A 22,479-nucleotide genomic window follows, 5' to 3' on the forward strand; every position below is an offset into this window, starting at 1 on the left:
AGAACAATTCTGTTCTTTTTACACACTAACCATTTGAATAACAATTTAAATAAAGGTTCATATAATTTGGTTCCACTCCTGAAAAGAATCAAGTACTTGGCAAATCAAGGCCTCATAATTTTAAGTAAATTTAGTCTTCTTCTAATCTTTAAGGGTTTTTAGGGACTTGTAGCCATCTGGCATTCATAATGATTACAACTAACTTGAAACATGAAATGTGGGTCCACCGTTATTATGGAATAGAAAGTCATCATCCAAAGAAAGGCGTCAGTTTGTAACTGGCACACAACATCCACATCTGGCTAATCTATCCTTTTTTAAAATTATTTATTTATTTATCCAATGGTCAATACCGCACACACCTCTTAACCATATCATCATTATATTTTCTTGTATGTCTCCATTTCCCTCACATGAGCCTCGATCATCCTCCATAATCATTCCTATTTGACCTTCTCTTTACATATCAGTCTGAAAGACACTTGGGGACAGGCAGGGATAAACATTGCTCAAAAACATCTGAGGACAGCTGCATAATCTCAAAATAAAAGATAACCTAACAAAACTCTTTCGTTGGGTCACCAATGAAAGAGTTTTGACATCAAGCTGTCTAAACACAGCTTGTTTAGACAGCTTGATGTTTGAAGTCCAGCATCCTGGGTCTTTTTATGCAACAATATTTGACTGAAACAAGTCTTCCCTATAAAAGCAGCAGTGATTTCACTGAGAGCTAGATGAGCTTTGGGTAGTTTTCGCCATCTCTTTATCGTGTGACTCTCTCTGGACCAGGACAATGTATGCAGCTGTTACGCTCTTCGTCTTTGTGTGCTTGACTGCCATCACCCATGCAGACCATCATCAGCCATGTCGTAAGGATCTGTAGTTCCATCACTTTGTTTCTTTTTGTTATTTGATTTTGAGCTGTGCTTGTGTTAGGCATATTTTGAGATCATTACATTACAGTAAACAAAAGTCAAAGGCTATATTAGTTAGAACATTTTGATACTGACATGCTCAAGACCCATCTAACTGAAATTGTTATCTTTCAGATTCACCCAACATGACAGGATTCATGAGTGTGGTGGGTTTTTAAATGTCTTTTAAGACCAATAGACCAATCTTTATGGTTCTTTACAGCATTTTAAAATATAGCACTAAGATCAATGTCTTTCTCTCTGAATGCTTGAAACCAGATGACCATGAAGGGTGAGGTGAAAGCATATGGTGCATTCACCTATGATTCGATGGGCAAGAAACTACGGTTCAGATCAAATGAGAGCCACCCCACAAATGAATCAGTAGGTTTGGATCTACTGATGTTTTTTGATGAGGTAACTGATTTCTTTCTTCAGAAAAAATGTCACTGTTCACTTGAGGCTGTTTTACACACTGACATATGTATCTGAACTACCTCTGGCAGGGGATATTCTATGAGATTGACAGCAAAAACCAGAGCTGTGAGAAAAAAACTTTGCAATGCACCATGCACCCTCTGGATATTCCTGATGATGCAAAGCTGACTTCTACGGTAAACACAGGGAGTCCATCCATCGAAGGGGAGGGATTAAAAGTCAATGTATGGACGGGATCAATGCCAGGCCAGAAAGGTGAGAGAGATATTATAAAGCAATTATAAAGCTTTTTTTGTGACAGAGTTCTAGTGACATTCATCTTTCTCTTTTTTAGTCAAGTACTCCATATCTGTAACCATGGGATGTCTGCCTGTCTCCACGTTGTACTTCTGTGAGTCCACATCATTCTTATTCAGGTTGGTGGTATTTTTTTTTTCTCTTAATGCCTGAGGCAATTAAGATTCTGGGATATTTATGCAGCTTTATCTGTTTGCTATAGTGTTTGTCCATGTAATTTTTCTATCACTTTTTTTACAGCATGATGGAGGTTGAACTTGAGATCAAGGACCCTGATCTCCTCACGGTGCCTTCCTTTTGCATGGGGGTGTCTGTGGAGGAGACACCTGAAGGGACAGTAAACAGTTTCCTCAACGAGTTCATGTAGATGAACCTCGTCAGCAGAAAATCAAATCCCTATCCCAGTGTGGCCTGCCTGAACTTTAGACTTTTCTCTCCTTTCCATGTGTGACTTGTGTTCTTCGTGTGACACTGCATCACATCACATCTGTCTCGATCACATCTTCCGCTCCCCTATGAAGACACGGCTTTGAATGGATCATACTGTATACATCCATTTCATTCTAAAGGAAAAAAATATGACATGGATTATAGAATTAGTCATAATTACTAACAGTTGGTGGCTTTTCAAGTTGGTACCACTTACAAAACCTGTAAGATATGATTAATGGAACAATAAAGTGTCAAAGCTATCAAAAGTGTGAGGAGAGGGTTTTATTCATCCAAGATTTCCTTGTGAAGTGTTTTGTTTATACAGCCTTTGGACAAGGTTTTGCCACAAAAAAACAAGAAAATGTTTCATCTGAGACATTTCAAACATAGTTTTGTGTCCCCGTTGACACCCTGGTTCCCTTTACTCTCTCTGCATTCTGCACTGTGTCGTCTGAAATATCAGTGTTAATCTAAGCATGAATATTACTAATATCAGTATTTTTGAATAAGTGTCATTATTACGAATACCAGCATGAACATATTACCAATAGCTGTATTTATACAAGTTCAAGTTGTACTAATAAGAATTTTCATGTATGGCTTGTTCATATCAGCATCAAGGCAGTTATGAAACATAATAAAATGATCAGGGATTTATTACAATAATTGTCCTGAATGAAAAACACAGAGTTTTTCTGTGCTCATCTTACCTAATTTAAAATGACTATTTCTGTAACTATTTTCTCAGGATGCAGGGTATCATTATTACTAAAAACTAACATGCGCTTGGTTGAGTAGTAATAATGTAGGCCATTTCTTATCATCAAATGCTGTGTTTCAGATGTGAAACTGTACATTTTATTATCATACAGTAATTGCATAAGTTTTATGTATACTGTAAGTAAATTATAGTTTATTTGTTACAGTATGTCATAGAGTACATAGAATGGATAAAACAACATGCCAGCTTCCTTGGTCTCTTAATGATTTACTTCACTTATGAATAAGGTGTGGAAATGTTTATAAAGCATTTATTCCTCTTGTCAAACAGTCAAACATGATTAATGAACCTCAAAACAGTAGGAAGGAGCTCTTAATATGTTGAAAATGATTGTATAATAGAAATCATTTCATGCATCACATGTGTAGATGTTTTATGTGCTAAAATTTACAACCCAAATAAGTCACCACCAGCCTATTAAGCAGTCACAAAGACTATTTGTCAAATTTAAAAGAACACAGCCAGGTTGTTAGTTAGCCTTGTCACTTCACTTTAAGTTCTATATAATGCACTATTTTAGTTAGCCGTGAATTTCACATCTTTAAATGTTAATATGTGCAATATAAAAATACATTTGTGATGATACAAATGTAATGTGGTTAGTAACAATATTTCTCAACTCAAAGATAGATGGATTTCAAGGATTCAAGGAGCTTTATTGTCATTTCACACATGTTAAAAACATGAGGTGGAACGAAATTAGTTTCCCTGGTCCCGGTATAAGCCCAATAACAAGTATAAAGAAATATGCAAAATAACTATAAATATAAAACAGCAGTATAAAAGTATAAACTATAAAAGTATACAGTATAATAGAATAAGTATAAACAATGAAATGACAACAATACAGTCCTGTACCATTCGAGGTAGTGTGCAAATGGAGTTGAGGTGGCGCACTGTGCAAAAGTCAGTGCAAAAGTTCTGTTCAAGACTGCTGCTTTTTGTGCAATATTTCCGTGGGTGGTTGTCAGGGAAGGGAGAGGGAGGGTCCCACAGTCTTCTGTGCAGCTTTCACCACCCTCTGCAGAGCCTTCTTCTCTGCCGCAGAGCAGCTGCCATGCCACACGGTGATGTAGGTGCACAGGACGCTCTCCACCACACATCTGTAAAAGGATGTCAGGACTGAGCTCCCCAGTCCAGCATGCCTCCAGCAGTCCGTTATGTGGACGCCCAGATACCTGAAGCTGGAGAACACTTCCACCGCTGTCCCTCTGATGTGCAGGAGAGGAAGGGGAGATGTCTGCCCCTTCTGAAGTCCACGATCATCTCCTTGGTCTTCTTCACGTTGATGCAGAGGTTGTTTTCTATGCACCAACCCTCCAGGTGTTCCACCTCCTGCCTGTAGTCGGACTCGTCGTTGTTGACGATGCTTCCAACCACAGCTGTATCGTCTGCAAACTTCACAACCAGGCAGCTCAGATGTTGCGCTGAGCAGTCGTGTGTGAGCAGGGTGAACAGGAGGGGGCTCAGCACACAGCCCTGGGGGGAGCCGGTGCTGAATTCAGACTTGAATTCAGTAAACTGAGCAACTGAAAGCTTGTTGATTTCTCAAATATTGTGCAAGATGACTGTCAGTAAAGCTGTGAACACAGGAAAAAAATAAGCTGACATGATATGAAATGTGTACTCTTACCAGCAGTACACGGTGCCGCCGACAGGTGGGGTGTGTGCTACATGCATAACAACGAAAATACAAACTGTGCCTTGCTATGTTAGCCACCAAGGAGCTTCCTAACGTTAGCTAAAGAATAAAACGAGTATTTTTCAGTTTTGGAAAATGACAGTTTGTGCAAGGCATTAACGAAAACATCCTCTTTGCAAAGTCCGCAACGTTTGGATTATTTGGTTTCAGTCCGCCTTTGATTTAAAACGAGGTAAGTTGTAAAATGGCGGATAGCTCACGTTAACATCCAGGGAGTTTGTCATTGATGCTGCTACACTGAGTAGCTGGCCAGGCACTTGACACTAGTTTTATCATGAGTCATAGACATAGAAATACGACTTAATCAGACTAAATCACAGTTAACGTGATTAATAACGGCGACCTCACCTTGTGGCAGGTGTTTAACAGCTGGTGATGTCGTTAGCCAACTACAGCTAACGGTAATGCTAGCCAAGCTAACAACTAATCTGATGCTGTAAATGTGTTAAGATCCTAAAGCGAATCCTAAAACTAACGTTCGTAGCTCGGCGCGAATAGAGTAGCCAGGGAGGGTCTCTAAAGACAGCTGGCAAGATAATGTCTCGGCCAACATATCACATAACGTATCGGTTAGATTAGCTGGAAAGCTTCTTGGCCATCGTTGCAAAGACGGCACGTCCAGAGGAGATGAGAGTGGATAGGAATCGCCAGATTCGTAAACATCTGTAGTTGCGTTTGTAGTTCGGAAGTGTACAACTGCGCGTGTCAGAATTATTTTTGTATCAACTTGTTTTTTTTATTAAGAGTAGCGTTAAGCTCACTATCACAAAGATCTGCAATAAATACTTATGAGAATGTTAGCTACATTACTTTTCCAAGAATGTAACGAGCGCTGACACCGCGGCACTTTAAACCCAAAACACATTTCCATTTATGGTCCTTGAGAGTTGGAACAACCGGGTCATGTTTACATTGCATTTTGGGATTGCCTGTTAAGTGTGAGTGGTGCCCATAGTGTGTAAACACGCCCCCATAGATTTCTCTCTGTCACAGTATCTGCTGTAACGATGCTGTGTATCACTGGTACCTTCCGTTATCTGTCTAATTGAAATAATCCTAACTATATCATTTTAAGAATTAACATAAACCTCGACACGTGGCATTATTCAAAACCACCGCTGTGTACTTGCTCTGAATAAGCATACTCAAGTGGAAAGCGCAGGGTTCAACTTGTACACTGCGAAAGAGCAGGCATGCTTCAGTCAGTGCAGTGTGGTGAGGTTGCAAATAATAATCACACGAATGATTTTCGCAATGTGTCATTGATATGCACGATATATTTATTGTAGTGGGCCCCGAAATTTTATCAGTCATGTTTATAGCTGCATTCATGCAGACAGTAGTTTGTGTCAATCAATAAGAACTCTACTGTGGATGTTGCTCTGATCAGAAAACCACCTGTCGAATGGTACGTGATCAGCTTTGCCTTTAGAAAAATCACCTACCTTTCTTTGGGTCAAGAGGTCAATTCAGATCTAAAAATATGAGACACATTACCTGCCTCACTACCAAGTTAAAATATCAGTATCATATTCTGATACCCCTGTTCTTTATACCATTTCACTCAACAAAAGGAAGGGGAAAATTTTAGAATAGCCATTTCATGAATTTTCACTGCCCAGCTTCAAATATTCCCACAGGGACTTTGGTCCACATGTAAAAATGTGCTTCATTTCAAATTAGCAATACCTCTGTACATAATCTGTACTTGTTATTTTTTGTCAGTTGCTTTCTTTGCACTTCTAGTCCAAATGCAGCAATTGAACTTTTTAGGGTCAGCACAGGACCCATTTAGAAACACTGACTTCGACACTTAGCTGGTGCTTTCCAGAGTCCATCATCAATTGGATGTTTTTTTCCAAGGAGCCGTCGGTAAATGCAGACTATTTCCATCCATCCATTTTCTATACCGCTTATCCGTCAGGGTCACGGGGGAGCTGGAGCCTATCCCAGCTGACTAGAGGCGAGAGGCGGGGTTCACCCTGGACTGGTCGCCAGTCAATTGCAGGGCCAACACACAAAGACAGACAACCACACACTCTCACACTCACACCTAGGAGCAATTTAGAGTAGCCAATTAACCTAATGTGCATGCTTTTGGTATTGTGGGAGGAAGCTGGAGTACCTGGAGAAAACCCACGCAGGCACAGGGAGAACATGCAAACTCCACATAGAAGGGCCCAGACCGGGATTCGAACCTGGAACCCTTTTACTGTGAGGCGGCAGTGCTAACCACTGCACCACAATAATATGAAATTGAGTAAAACATGCATTAAATCATTGTAATAGGGCTGTCATTATTCATTATATTTTATTACCCATTAATTTTCTGATTAATTTTCACAATTTATTTTTTGTTTAGTCTATAAAAATTCTCAACATAATTTCTCAGAGCGTAAAGTGATGTCACATCTTTTGTCCGACCGACAGTCCAAACCCCAAAGACTCCTTATTTGTTATCACAAATGACAAAGCAACAAATTGCCAGAATCCTTGACAATAATTTTCTTTAGATTGATTAATCAGCTATTCTTAGCAGCTCTAGTATGTAATGTGTTAGTTTAACATTTTTATTTGATGAATGACAAACATTCAACTATCAAAAGGGACATCAGTCATCATAATATTCATCACAATTAGGCATTTTGAAATGCCCTGTAGACTAAAAAAAAAAAATACTGCGATCTCAGTGATTTCCCTGTAAAGTAGATTGTAAAATTGTCAGATCACCCACGCACGAGGTAGTAATGTACCGCAGAACTACAATTGTGTCATTACAAAAATGAGAAAACAATGTTATCGGTATTTCCAGCTGTGCAATTTGGGAGTCAGAACTAACTGATTTATAAGCTGAGAATTATATGCACAGTTAGAGTTAAGCAGACTGTGAATTCTGAGTGTACAAAACCGGATGTGAGTCAGTGCTGTGACTGAGAAAAGTACCCATTAAGTCTTGAATGGGAGCTCAGTTGTTGAAGAGAGTTCTGAGCAAGATGTGTGATTAAAGTAGAGCTACTTCTAATGGTTGTTTTCCTCACCGGTTAATGAGCTGGGACTAATAAATTAATTCATTGTTTTGCCTGCAGAATGCCAAAAAACACTTTGTTTGTTTGTTTTGCCAGTTGTCTAAAAACAGAACAGCAGAACTCACATTTGAGAAGCTGGAATCAGCAATTGTGATGCATTTTTGATGGATGATCAACTTACAGCAGTTTGCTACTATCAAAATGGATTAATTTTCTGTCTTTAGTCGTTTTTCACAGCAGACATTTGGCACACTAGGAGAAACACAGGTTTTAGTAATAACATGACCAATGGCTCGGTCCTGTTCAAGTATCACAGGAAGTCATGGCAGCGAGACCAGCATACACAAAACCAGCGCCAATAACACTCATTCTTTTTCAGGCTTTGCATTCTTCATGTTTGTTTGACCAAGTGGCTGACGATCTGATGATTTTAGATTGTTGATTGATCCTGAAGGCATCCATAATCTACTTTTCAGGCAAATCATATTGATTGAGGTATTCAGTGTCTTTTTACTTCAGTTTCTAAACTTCACATCATGTCATTGACTAGCTGATTCACATTACATGAACAAACCAAAAGTGATATAGCTAGCTATGCTTTTACTTGCCTGGCACAAAAACGAGCCATCTCGCTTCCTCCTCATCTCGATTAAGAGTTACGCATGGCATTATTGGTTGGGAAATCACAAGACATTTTTGAGCCGAAGTGAATTTAACAATTGCGATATCCCGGAAACAGAAGTTTAGGTGGGTGAAACTTTGTGCCGTGTACTCGAGAACACAACAAATAAGATCAAAGAATACAATAAACTGAAGTCATTGCTGTTTTTTGACAATTGCTAATAAAATAAAACAATTTGTTGAGTGGCCAGGCCACTTTTTCTGACAAAAGCAACTTGAGTATTACATGTGGTCTTGAAACTGAGCCCCATATAAGATGCTCTGTGATTTGTTTGTGAGTTGGTCCAGTCAGTCTGTCAGTCTAGTAAAAGTTATCAACAAACTCCTCCTATTTTTACAGGTGCAGCTGAAAAAATACCTTCTTGCTTGGGGTCTGGAGCAGTAGAAGCCACCTACTCCAGCAGATCCAGAAAATGTTAGAGAAATGATAGCAGCGCAGGAATTGCACACAGAGTTTCATTGTCCTCAGTAAGTAGTGCATCACAGAAATGTGTTATTAACTGAAACGTGTCTTTGAATGTGTTGTCTGTGCATGTATCTATGCTGTCATGTTATTCCTAGAAATATAAATGTTAAGTCTCTTTTATGCTTGTAATTACTTGTGCTGTGGACAGAGAGGCAGAATCTCAGTTATCTTCTGATACTGACCTTGAGGATCCTGATGGCAAAAATGCAAAGACAGGAAAAGGCCTGGTATGTTCAAGTTTTTATCTTCATTTTCCATACCTGTTTATGTTCAGTCAGGGTCACGGGATGTTTTCATCTTAAGCAAACCCCAGCAGGCATTGGGTGGACGAAGCACCCAGGACCAGTTCACTACCATCACAGGACTAACATATAGCATAGTGGAACATACTAGAAGCAGTGTGACATTATGCCACAGCTGTGGTGGACAAGTCAGTGCTGTATCACCGCCTGCATCAAATGTCTACATGTGATTTCATTGCTCTGATTTTTTTAAATAGTAACATTAATGTACTTACACTGCGCTCACTGTTATGATAAGGCAATAACACACTTTCATCCTCCATTTGCCACCTTTTTCCCTAACAGGCAGCGAGAAAGGGGAAGAAGGCGCTTGGAGACAAGGCCAAAGGTGGGGGAGCAGGGAGGGTTCCTGGTCTTGGTCGGGTGAATGGCCATCATCAGGAGAATGGGCTGGAGAATATGACCCTTTTCGAGGTGGTTAAACTGGGGAAGAGTGCCACACAGGTGAGTGCTCACCAATGTGATGAACAGATTATGTCTTGTATAATAGTTTATTCTCATCGTAATTGTCATGTTTTATCTTCTAGTCTGTTGTTGACGACTGGATCGAAGCATACAAACATGACCGTGATGCTGCGCTCTTGGATTTAATCAACTTCTTCATTCAGTGCTCTGGTTGTAAAGGTAAACATCTGACAAGATGGGAGTACATATGTAGCAGGTTGTGTGCCTGAAAGCAAATGAATGTGGTGAAAACTGTCGCCACTGTGTGATTCTTCACACAGGCGCTGTGAGCGGAGAGATGTTCAGACATATGCAAAATTCCGAAATCATCCGAAAAATGACAGAGGAGTTTGATGAGGTGATGCAGGCTGTGTTTTTACATTCATTTAAAGTACAGACATAAAGGAGAATCAACAGTACAAGTTAGTGTGATGTGTCTCTGCTATCGTCAAACAGGACAGCGGTGACTATCCACTGACTCTGTCAGGACCGCAGTGGAAGAAGTTCCGGATTAGCTTCTGTGATTTCATTGGGGTTCTGGTGCGTCAGTGTCAGTACAGCATCATCTACGATGAGTATATGATGGACACGGTCATCTCGCTGCTCACCGGCCTCTCTGACTCTCAGGTCAGAGCGTTTAGACATACAAGCACACTAGCAGGTCAGTTTTAGTGAACAAGTTTCACTTTGGTGTTCTGCATTTCTGCAGCCATGCCTGTGTGCACACCCATGCTGTTGTTGTTTGGAAGCGGTTATTCCTCCAGACATGCGACTGAGCCATGCGATCTTTTGCAGCTATGAAGCTGATGACGGCCTTGGTTAATGTGGCTCTGAACCTGAGCATTAATATGGACAACACACAGAGGCAGTATGAGGCGGAGAGGAGCAAGGTCATTGCGAAAAGGGCCAACGATAGGCTGGAACTCCTGTTGCAAAAGCGTAAAGAGGTGAGAGAAAAATGAAGCTGTCTAACACAACACACAACCTTCACAACAACTTTCACTGCAAACCCTTTAAGAGGAAGACACATTTTGTGTGGAGTGTGTGTTGGATTCTGTGAAGTGAGTCTAAATATATATTGAACCTCATGCAAAAATTGCCCTTACACAGATTCAGTCTTTATATGTATGTTTTTTTTTTCAGTCATGTCTAGAAAAAAAATTTCACATTGGCCTAAGATCATAAGGCCTTAATCTAAATTAATTTTTGCTTTAAGGAGGATATCAGAATTGAGTAAAATAAAATCTACAACTAAGAATGTAAAAAAGAAAAAAAATCATCTCAGTGATGATGATCATCATCATCATCATACTGAGAGTGGCATATTTTGGTACTCCAACAGTTTAGTTGTTGTTATGGAAATTATCTCAAAACTGACTTCTGCCTTTATGCATCATCCTTTGTTGCACCAATGTCCTTTTGACCACTATTCACATTTGTCATAGACCGCTTTGCTTTAGAAAGAAACTTAATTGTTGCTCTGATGACATGAAGACAGCTATACTATTGTTTTTTTGTATCCTCCAACAACACTACTGACACTGTGAAATGCATTTGCTCATTTCTGAGAGCTGGACTTAAAGTTCTGCTGTGTTAAATTCTTTCTACTATTTGCTGACATTTTTGTTGATTAAAATTTTTCCTCAAACTGAGTGGAACAGGTCACTCTAAATCAGTTTTAGGGATGTCCAATATGTTAATGTCCATTGGGCATGGACACTTGATTTTATTTTGAGTCAACCCAGCGTATGCCAGCCTGCTACTGTAAATACTCACTAGCGCACAAGTGTGTATGCATTCATGACTGGAATTCATCACCAACTAATGTAGTATTTACTTCTGCTTTGGGAAATTACCATAACCAGTGTTTGTGAACCACTTTTAAGACATTTTAAAGATTTGCTTCTTCAGAGGGAACCAAAACACTTTCAATGCTTTAAGGGTTGAACAAAGCAGTGGAGGGGAATTCTGTTTTGACTGTTTTCATGCAAATGACTGAAAATGTTTCACTTTGTGTTTTTCTTCCAGCTTCAAGAAAATCAAGATGAAATTGAAAACATGATGAATGCAATTTTCAAAGGAGTGTTTGTTCACAGATATCGGTATGTGAAACCTTGACTGACTTACACATACTGTACACATACTGTTGACTGAGATCTCACTGAGGTGCCACTAATCCCATTTGAGTAACATCCCTAGGAACAGGGACCTTTCTGTGTTCATTTTTAGCTTTTTGGCGCCCTCTAGTGTGAAAGTTATGTCAGCATCAGTATGAGTCCATACAACTATAACTGACACTGGCTCTTAACAGTCTATGCAAGGATATGTTATAGGCCTTCTGTCTACATATAACAAAATATTTGTGTTTGTTAGTGATTCCATTGCAGAAATCCGAGCTGTTTGTATTGAGGAGATTGGAATGTGGATGAAGCTGTACAGTGACGCCTTCCTGAATGACAGTTACCTGAAGTATGTTGGGTGGACAATGCATGACAAGGTGAGCTAACACAGCATCTGCTTTTGATAAACCAGCTCACTTAAGCAAAGCTGATGAAAAAAACATGAAAACATCTAAATGTAGATCAACTTCTAACCTCAGTTTAAATAAAATTAACAATTCTGTTGGCCAGGACTTCCTGCGATCACGGCAGAATAGGAGTCATATGTAGTCCTCTTTGCTGGAACATTTTGTTTTGAAAAGAAGCTACTGGTAGTGTTGAGTCTCCATTGAACAGGTTTTTCTCTCTTGTCCTGTTCTCTAGTCAGTGCTGAGTTATTGTTTTATTTTTTCAAATTTATTTTCTTTTATGTATTGGATAAGACTACGACTTGGCAAAACCACTGACTGTTGGAGAACTAAGTGTTGCATAATCCTTATCATCTTTTAATCCAAATCTGATTGTTTGCTGAACTTTTATTAATGTATATCAATATATTTTGTTTATGGGGTGCATAATAATAAAAAACGGTTGTGATTGCGTTAATGGCAAAGTAACCTCTGAGTTTTCAGTTCAAATATGGTAAATATTATTTGTATTTTCACTGTGACTCTAGCAAGGTGAGGTACGGCTAAAGTGTCTGACTGCCCTGCAAGGCCTGTTCTACAGCAGAGAGCTCGGTGCCCGACTGGAACTCTTCACAAGTCGCTTCAAGGTGAACCAGCAGCTGCATCACTTACACGACTACGTCTAACTTCTAACTGCTAGTAGACGGAGCGTCCTTGCATGTCACTGAAACATATTGGAAGTTTACGGGCTTTTCACATGTTGCCTCTTTATATGCTGAAGTAAAGTGAAGAGTGATAGCATAATGTTGACTTCACGTGATATGACGCTAATGTTATTTAGATTGTCAAGCTGAGATTCTGTATCTGAAACATAACGTTTCTCTCATTGACAGGACCGCATTGTGTCTATGACTCTGGACAAGGAATATGATGTTGCTGTGCAAGCCGTTAAACTACTGACACTTGTCTTACAGTGAGTAACCTCCCCTCCTCTTGGCACTTTTCTCCATTTAAACTTGTTTTATGAAGACTCTAGACACATCATGCTTATTTTAGTAAACTGGTTTTTGTCACTAAGAATTTGCATTCATCTAACAGGAGCAGTGATGAGGTTCTGACAGCAGAGGACTGTGAAAGTGTATATCATCTGGTTTACTCAGCACATCGACCCATCGCAGTTTCAGCAGGAGAGTTTCTGTTTAAGAAGTAAGTGTTTTATGGTGTCTTTTGAAAGTCATACTGCCAACACCATCCGTGTTAGGTCTTGTCACATGATTTGCGTCAGAAGAAGACGGTAACAGTCAACTTGGGCTCACATTAGCTTACATGAGGTTACTTTTTAGTTTCACAGTAAAAAACAGAAATAAAAAGAATCGCTGTGCCTGCCAAGTTAACCCTGTGCGTACAAGACCATAACCTGTGTATTTGTACTGTGCTGACTGAAGGCTCTTCAGCCATCGAGGTCCTGAGGAGGAGGGATTACCCAGGAGGGGCAGGCAAAGCCTCAATGGCAGCCTTATCAAGACCACTGTCTTCTTCTTCTTGGAAAGTGAGGTAACCAGGCCTTTGAGTCTCTCTTTTGAGTGGTAACCTGTGCTCACTCTGTTTTTATACAAGTCATTTGTTTTCATTTTTTAAATCAAATTTTTACACCATTATGAGACAAGAAATCTTACCTTGTTTCAGTATATTTTAATCTGATCTAATAACTTCTAACCCTTTGATGTTTTACAGCTCCATGAACACGGGGCCTACTTGGTTGACAGCTTATGGGAGTGTGCGTCCGAGCTGTTGAAGGACTGGGAGACTATGATCAGCCTGCTTCTGGATGAGCCCATGCCAGGAGAGGAAGGTGAGGGTCCACTCTGTTAGTCAATTGCTGGCTCAGATTTTCAGCTCTAATATGAGGAAAACGTCTCAAAGGTTCTTTAATTCGTTAGGCAAATCTTTTCATCATTTTGCCTATTACTTTCTGTGCCCGTGATTTTTAGCCCTGACTGACCGCCAAGAGACAGCTCTGGTTGAGATCATGCTCTGTGCAATTCGGCAGGCTTGCGAATGCCACCCTCCAGTCGGCAGAGGCACAGGAAAGAGGGTGAGTGTGTGGTCATCATACTCAAGGTAGAAAAGATTCACTTTCGTGAATGACTTGCTGTCGATAACATGGTTTTTGTGTGTGGAAAAGGTCCTCACTGCAAAGGAGAAGAAAACGCAGCTGGATGATCGGACACGGATCACAGAGATGTTTGCTGTTGCATTGCCTCTGTTACTAGCAAAGGTGATTCTACACTACAGCCAACAGCTGTCAGAGTTGACTTGTATATTTGAACAATGAAGGTTGAAGACTTATTTCCTAACCATTCAATCGAATTACTTTTTTTTTTTCTCTTGTCATAGTACTGTGTTGATATTGACAAGGTGACCAATTTGCTGCAAATACCAAAGTACTTTGATCTTGATATCTACACAACTGGCCGGTTGGAAAAGGTTTGTCAGTTTTTAAATAGTTCCAGGTTATGTGACTAGAATCAAGTGCGGTGTGAGTGAAACTGCGTTATGTGCTTTTATCTTCTCATTAAGCATTTGGATGCCTTGTTGCGGCAAATCTGGGAGGTCCAGGATAAGCACACAGACACTGAGGTCCTGGAGGCCTGCTCGACCACCTATCACTATCTGAGCAATGAGGAGTTCACCATCTTCAACCGCGTGGACATTGCCCGCTCCCAGCTTCTCGATGAGCTTGTAGATAAGTTCAATAGACTCCTGGAGGACTTCCTGCAAGAGGTGAGTTGTGCTTCTCTGCATGGAAAATTTGAAAGCATTGTTTAATGTACAGGATTTCACAGATTTGATGTCTTGTATGACAGGGTGAAGAACCAGATGAGGACGATGCCTACCAGGTTCTATCAACACTCAAGAAGATCAGTGCTTTCCACAAGTAAAGCAGTTAACACGTTTTTGCACATGATTTCAGTAGATTGTTACTTGCTGAAGAGAGTAATCACACCACCAGATTTACAATTTGATATTCAAGCACTGGGTTTCAGACCTCTTTTGTAAGATAGGATGAGATTAATAAAAAAAACTTAAGATATCCCTGTGCACAGCAGTGCCCTTCTCCTGGGTGTCAGCTGGTGCAGGACAAACAAAAACCAATAAAGAGCGAAATTTCAGTATGCACCAGGATATGACTGACACTATTTTATTGACTGTTTCCATGTAAAAACAGGAAGAGGAACTCTCTCTATAAACTTGTGTCTGTCAGTGGTGCGGTAGAATTTTAATCTTTCTTGGTCTATGAGATTAATGGAATTTGCATTAATTATTTTATTATGTATTTATATATCACGTGGGTTCTTTTTTTGTTCCCAGTGCACATGACCTCTCTAAGTGGGATCTATTCACCAGCAACTACAGGCTGCTCAACACAGGTCTACAGAATGGAGATATGCCTGAACAGGTATTGCAGCCCTAAATGATTTCTTAAAGATCATGTAAACAATAGAGATAACTGGGTTTCTTCTGGTCTCATTACCTGACAAAAGGTCAAGAGAAAAGTAACCAAAACAAATTCTTGTCTCAGAATTTGTCTCAGGAAAAAAGCGACTTAGGTACATGTAAATGCGTGGACTGAGTGGAACATTACAGCTCATCTAATCTGCTTGCCTCCTTCCCACCAGATTGTGATTCACGCAATGCAGTGCACCCATTATATCATCCTGTGGCACCTCGCGAAGGTTTCAGACGGTACTTCATTAAAGGTTTGTTGGTCATGATGACTCTTTTTTTTGCATACCTTGAAAAATGTGTTTAAGGAAAGGTGTGAATAGGACATCTGATAAAAAAGCAAAACATTTCTGTGTATACATTTGTCACATAGCTACTTTATTACAATATCACAGACATTTTTCTCCACTGTTTCACATTTGCTATAATGTCAAATAACTTACTTTTTAACTTACGTCTTTTTTCTTGTTTTGGACAAATGAACTATTATTTTTAAATTCATGTAGATCTATTCACCCACCTGATTGTCTCGCTGAACATTTGCTTCTTTCAGGGTGATATGGCGACCTTAAGAAAGCAAATGAGAGCTTTCTGCTTAATTTGTCAGCATTACCTAAACAGCGTCAACACAGCAGTTAAAGAGCAGGTGGGATTACATGGATAGGACTGTTCTTTTATCTGCATGACCATTTTTCAGAACCACTGAAAATTTGGTTGGTCAGTATTTTCTGAAGTGCTGAGGTGTTGTGTTCATTCCAGGCCTTCACCATTCTATGCGATTTGCTGTTGATCTTCAGTCACCAAATTATGTCTTCAGGCCGGGAACAGCTGGAGCCTCTGGTTTATACGCCAGATTCCTCTTTGCAGGCAGAGCTGCTCAGCTTCATTCTGGATCAAGTGTTCATTGATCAGGATGATGACAACAACAGCACAGGTCAGAGTGAGACAATAAGCTACACTAAAACTTGAGAGAGGAACCTGCTAATGCTAATAGTTAGTAATAGTTAGCTAATAGTAGTATTTTTGTATTATTTGTATTTTCCAGACGGACAGCAAGATGATGAGGCCAGTAAAATTGAGGCGCTGCACAAGCGAAGAAACCTTCTAGCAGCCTATTGCAAATTAATCATTTACAATGTTGTGGAAATAAACACTGGAGCAGATATATTTAAACAATATATGAGGGTAGGTTCAAACCCGTTTTTCAAGTCAGTTATGAGGAATTCTTCCTTGCTGTTCTTGTTAACAGTATTCCTTCACTTTCTCCCCAGTTTTACAATGATTATGGAGATATCATCAAGGAAACAATGAGTAAAACAAGACAAATCGACAAAGTACAATGTGCAAAGACACTCATATTGAGCCTGCAAATGGTAAGATTCTTTGCCCAGGTGGAGTCTCCATTATTTGTAAAAATAACAATAATAATAAAAAAGATGTATTTTTCTGTTTATTGTTTATTTTTTTTTCAGATGCATTTGTAGACCTTTGGTGCCAGCAAATCTTCCAGATGATCTAAAACATTCATGTTAATCTCTGAGGCATCACTGTTACAAAAGCTTACTTGTTAGAGTGATACTGAATTGTACTAAAAATAAATAAGGCTACAACTGACTTGAATTATAACAGATCACAAATACATTTAGTCTGTAAAGAAATTTGAGGAAAGGGCACTTCTCTTGTTTTTTTTTGTAGTTATTCAATGAGATGTTGTCTGAATATGGCTTCAATGTCGACCGCTCATCGTCAGCCTTCTGTGGCATAAAAGAGCTTGCCCGACGCTTCTCACTGACTTTTGGCTTGGATCAGTTGAAGACCAGGGAGGCCATTGCCATGTTACATAAGTGAGTAACTAGACTTTGTAATTTACAGCTTTGTATGCAACTCATTTTTACAGTGATGTGTAGTAATGAGCAAAGCTTTATATTATTTTAGGGATGGAATTGAGTTTGCTTTTAAGGAACCTAGTCCCCAAGGGGAAGGGGGTCCACCTCTCAATCTAGCCTTTTTGGACGTCCTGAGTGAGTTCTCCAGCAAACTGATTCGGCAGGACAAGAGGACAGTGTAAGTTTGAGCCACAAGACTTGTGTCACGGTTTTTGTTGGTACTGAGCATTGAGTCTTTCAAGGAACTCTGAAAAGGTTCTAACTGTGACTGCTATCATTCTTATACTTCTACAGTCACATGTATCTGGAGCGATTCATGACGTTTCAAATGGCCCTGCAGCGAGAGGACTGCTGGCTGCCCCTCATCTCATACAGGAACTCCCTGCAGGTTGGAGGGGACGACGACACCATGTCTGTCATCAGTGGGATCAGCAGTCGAGGATCCACTGTCAGAAGTAAGAAGTCCAAGCCAGCCACTGCTAGCAAAAGGAAACTGCCTGAAGGTGAGCAATTTTGACATTGTTGCTAAATGTGTGGTAGTTGTCACCAAATGGCAAAAAGCACATTTGGCCTTTAAACTGTCGTACATGTGTATTTAACTAAAGTGTGTAGGGAACAGTGATTCTCTGAGGCACCTCTTCTGTAAATAGTTCCGTTATTTAATAGATTCTTCTCTGTAGCAGAAGAGAACAGCAGCAGCAGCACTGATGCAGCTTGGGGGAACCGTGAGCAGAACGTGCAGACGCCAGTGATGATGCATTCGCCCCACCTCACCTCCACTGTACTGAGGGATCCAAAGAAGATGAGGCCAGAGGACAGCTTCACGGCCACATACACCATGCCAACAGAGCAGCATCCACATCAGCCTGTGCCTCCACAGCAGCAGCAGCAACAACACCATCACCACCAGGCTGCCATTGATTATAAGTATGAGAACCTTTCTACATAACTCCCTCCTCGAGTTGAATATTTGCGAATGTTTCAGTTTCCAACATCTTGTACTACTTGCGTTGAGCTAGGGGCATTACGAAGTCATGATAAATACTGAACACTGTTTCACAGTACCCAGGTCACTTGGATGTTGACACAGAGGCAACAAGCTGAGGCCCGTCAGCAGCAAGAGCGGGTTAGCATGCACTATGCCAAGATGAGGAACCACATGCAGCAAGCAATGTGAGATGGCATCTGTCTTCAGAGTACATTAAATGGGTTTGAATTGTGGAAGAAAGCTGGGGAATTTAATTGTTTTTTTAAAATAAGAGAGAGACAGTATTTTGATTCTCCTGTGTGTCCTGCACATATGGGGAATTGACAATCAAAATCTTTGAATCATTGAAAAAGCATGACCTTGTAACAATTATCTGTGTATGGTCCTCAGTCGCAGAGGCTCTGGACTCATGGAGGATGATGAGGAGCCAATAGTGGAGGATGTGATGATGTCATCAGAAGACCGCTTGGAGGACATCAATGAGGGCATGGATTTTGACACTATGGACATTGATCTGGTAGGTTAAACCTGTAATAACTTACATTGATGTGTTTTTTGTCCACCTGGTGGTGAAAACAATGTTAATGTGTCATCACTTTTGAAGTCCGTTATTGAACACCATAACGCAGGAACACAAGAGCAGACTGTCACCATATTTCACATTTGATGTAGATGTTTCTCTCTGCAAGTTATTCACTGGAATTACATATGTCATTATAGAGATAAGTTCCGTTCTGCCAAAAATACACTTATTACCCTTTATTGAACTCCTTAAATGTCTCAACTATATAAATTATATAAGTCTGGACAGACATGGATGTAAACTGAAACCTGGCTGACGCGTTGAGGCATATACTAGGTGGTAATTCTAGTTTTATGTATTTGTCAAACTATGATGTTAAATAGCCTTTTTATCATTTATTTCCATTACATTTTGTGGTGCTTTGTTCTGACTGAACTGTTGCTTTTCAGCCGGCATCAAAAAATCGCAGAGAAAGAACTGAATTAAAGCCGGACTACTTTGATCCGTCTTCCATCATGGATGATTCAGTAAGGATTTTCCACTTCTTAGAATCCCATTTACTTATTTGCCTCTTTATTTTTTGTAACTTTTTCATTATTTCAGGCTAATTATGAATATTATTTATATCCATACAGTTGGATGTTACATGTTACTAGCATTGTTTTGCATAAAGGTCCAGTGTGTAGAAGTTAGTGGGATTTAGGAGCAGAAAAGAATGGAATATTCATAATTGTGTTTTCATTGGTGTATAATCACCTGAAACTATGAATTGGTGTGTTTTCATTCCCTTACACTGACCCTTGTCTATGTGCTTGATGCTTTACTGGTCTTTCTATAAATGGCGATCAAGACCAAGCGGACGGCATCACTGACAATATACATTAGAGTTCTGACCTTTTCAATGACACAATGACACATACTTTTGAGCCTGTTACATGATATGTGGTTTCCACATGCTAGGAAGGAGCCTTGCTTAGCCTCTGTATGACTTGACGTGGAAGCACCCTTGACTTTGAGATGAAGTTTTAGACGAGGGGTCTTTGGAATCTGCAGCCACACTGCTAGATGCCACTCAGCCCGACACACTGGACCTTTAAGTGCCCGTAACATTACTGTTCACCCAAATTCTTTCCAAATATGAATGGACTGTGCTATATTTATGACAGGAAAAAATCTTACCAGGTTTAAATTGGGCCAGAACATTGTTGTTCCTATTTATAAGATTGTGGATTTCTAAATATCCTTTTTTTGTATGTCTTCAGGTTCTTAATGTTTCAATGTTCTGAAACAATTCGGATGCATCAAGGAGAAAGTGTTCTCAAAATCTTTGGCAGATACGATGGATGACTGTTCTGTGAATATCATAACTGAGCTAAATGGACTACTATAAATGGTTTGTGAGACACCACCGATTGCCTCTTTAAGACTTTGTTAAAACTTAGAGGGAGAGCTTGAATTTGAATTTTATTTTGTTATTTTCACACATTGAACTTTTATCACACTGCAGCAGGAGATGTTTCTGCTTTTGTTCTGTTAGTTTAAAAACAACTTAATGTTAGCATTCATTAAGGTGAAGCAGTACATACATTATGTGGCTGGTGCATGGCGAGGGGACAATGACGACCTGAAATTCAAATGAATAATATATACCTTTAATCTTTTTCATTCACTAGACAAAAATTGTCTGTTGTAAATATATTGTGGCCAATATACAAGAGGGGTGAACACAATGTCCATGGACACCAGCTGATAGAAATATAATAGCCCTGCAAAATAATGCTACCTTTATGATGCTTGTAGCGTTCAGTTGTTGTTGAACACTAATGTTACTGCACTTTGTCACCGAGGTGTTAATTCAACTCTATGATCATTTTACAGCCATATTTTTAGAAATGATCATAGGCACCAATCAATGCCTCTCTGACACAGTCTAGGCAGAAATTGAACATCATAAGCTTCACAAAGAATACCTTTATTGCAGTTCTGTTGAACTGGACTGCATTACATTGTAAAGGTGTCAGTGATATTGCATTCACCTGCTGTACTTTTAAACTGTAGACTTTGGCATGGCATGTAGCCATATATCAAAACATGTACACAGTAAAGTTTAATGTGAACTGGCGTCTCATACTGTTCGTCAGCCTTGCCATTAATGATATACGACATTCTCAGATTTCTTTGTGATGGTATTTTTTAGAAATGTATGTGTTCTGCTTTTATACCTTGTAGATGACTTTGATTTATAGATATTTTGTAATGACAATCAAATGTAAATTAATGGTTTCTAATCATGTTATTTCACATAGATTCTGAAATAATGCTTTTTAATGAAAATGATTATGTTACTATAGATAAGGCCAACTGTTTGTATTTTTCTTTTCATCTCTCTATAATGAATGGGTGCAAATGTAAAGCATTGCTCAAATGTAGTAATCTGACAAATTGATGGCTGCATATAAATTTATTTTTTAATATTGGGAGATTTCACGATGTTCAGCATAAAACTTTGACTCAACCTTAAACATGTAATCTCCTATATCTTGAATATTTTTCTCCACTGTATAGTATGACTATCTTATAATATTTAATAATACAGACATGCCATAATTGCAACGTTCAGAAGAAATGATTTGAAAAATGGTTGTGAAAGATGTGTGTTGCTTTTGTTTTTGTCCCCGGCTTGCCAGAGTGCAGAGGATTTTTTTCAAAACACCATTTTATTTTATGTGCCACTGTTGCGTGTACAAGAGTTATAGAATTATTCTGAATTGCAAAGTTTGAGAATTCTTTAGTCAACTATTATAGTATCAGAGTTGTATATTATACAGTTACACATGTGTAATATATTGTGAATCGGTGCTCATTTTATATTTGCAGTTTCTGTTTGCTTGAAAATTTTAGGAAAACTTTGAAGAAATAGAATGTACCTTTTTGAAGTTAACCTACTAATTTGCAATTATACGAACAGTACATTGTTTTATTTGCCTTTCAGTTGATTGTAGCGATATTTCTTTACCTCTGTGTTTGGGCCTGGTTGGCAAATTCAGAATTTATGGAAAACAGTGTATTCATCCTCTCATTGTATTAGAAACAAATCCCTGATTTCATCAGAATCTCACTATAAACTAGACAAGTGGATCACATGGACTTGAACATTACTCTATCCATACTAACTATTCACATTAGGCAGGTGAGGAAAAATTGTCTTTGAGCTGCCTGTAAAATGAAATTAATTACTTCATTTTGGTCCTTTTCTGTTTTGCATTGAACTGCTGAAAATGTGCATACATCTGTATGTTTACACATATTTAAATATTTGTGTATATTAAAATTGTGTTTTTATCCTATTTTCAAAGTGCCCGTTGCATCCTTTAAGATTTGTATTTATGTCCGGAGATGTAACATGAACAGAATAAACACTGCGACTGTGTGACGATTTTAAGAACATGGCTGTCAATGGTTAATTAATATTTTACGAAACTATATATTTTCTCTCGAACAATATAACTCAGTGTTTCCAACACACGTCTAACATTGTTCAGATGAGAAAGAAGTGCGGAGGAGATTTTGGAAAACATAACTATTA

At 39.2% G+C, this 22,479-nt stretch overlaps 2 protein-coding genes across 4 annotated transcripts; both read left to right on the top strand.

Annotated features, from left to right (window-relative positions):
* The first annotated feature begins 698 nt into the window (after positions 1 to 698).
* epd (ependymin) lies at positions 699 to 2,355 on the top strand. Its single transcript, XM_046411656.1, has 6 exons — positions 699 to 869; positions 1,050 to 1,081; positions 1,194 to 1,331; positions 1,421 to 1,607; positions 1,687 to 1,768; positions 1,890 to 2,355. Exons 1-6 carry the CDS (start codon positions 794 to 796, stop codon positions 2,014 to 2,016), a joined length of 642 nt encoding a protein of 213 aa, XP_046267612.1. The 5' UTR covers positions 699 to 793; the 3' UTR covers positions 2,017 to 2,355.
* A 2,039-nt stretch (positions 2,356 to 4,394) lies between these two features.
* On the top strand, positions 4,395 to 22,240 carry stag2a (stromal antigen 2a). Of its 3 annotated transcripts, none has more exons than XM_046410902.1 (34): positions 4,395 to 4,736; positions 8,612 to 8,739; positions 8,886 to 8,964; positions 9,325 to 9,483; positions 9,567 to 9,663; positions 9,765 to 9,841; positions 9,940 to 10,144; positions 10,279 to 10,430; positions 11,512 to 11,585; positions 11,857 to 11,980; positions 12,538 to 12,636; positions 12,883 to 12,962; positions 13,088 to 13,195; positions 13,435 to 13,543; positions 13,724 to 13,841; positions 13,981 to 14,084; positions 14,175 to 14,267; positions 14,387 to 14,476; positions 14,570 to 14,773; positions 14,857 to 14,927; positions 15,362 to 15,449; positions 15,670 to 15,750; positions 16,050 to 16,142; positions 16,256 to 16,430; positions 16,542 to 16,681; positions 16,768 to 16,869; positions 17,192 to 17,340; positions 17,432 to 17,560; positions 17,677 to 17,885; positions 18,063 to 18,309; positions 18,445 to 18,555; positions 18,761 to 18,887; positions 19,343 to 19,420; positions 20,156 to 22,240. In XM_046410902.1, exons 2-34 carry the CDS (start codon positions 8,696 to 8,698, stop codon positions 20,177 to 20,179), a joined length of 3,840 nt encoding a protein of 1,279 aa, XP_046266858.1. In that variant the 5' UTR covers positions 4,395 to 4,736; positions 8,612 to 8,695; the 3' UTR covers positions 20,180 to 22,240. The 3 variants fall into 3 exon arrangements, with proteins under 3 accessions (XP_046266858.1, XP_046266861.1, XP_046266859.1); XM_046410905.1 differs by having other exon boundaries at positions 18,066 to 18,309; XM_046410903.1 differs by lacking the exon at positions 4,395 to 4,736 and adding an exon at positions 8,206 to 8,337.
* Positions 22,241 to 22,479: the final 239 nt, after the last annotated feature.

This window comes from Scatophagus argus, chromosome 14 (assembly GCF_020382885.2).
Source record: "Scatophagus argus isolate fScaArg1 chromosome 14, fScaArg1.pri, whole genome shotgun sequence".
In the NCBI taxonomy this organism is placed as follows: domain Eukaryota; kingdom Metazoa; phylum Chordata; class Actinopteri; family Scatophagidae; genus Scatophagus; species Scatophagus argus.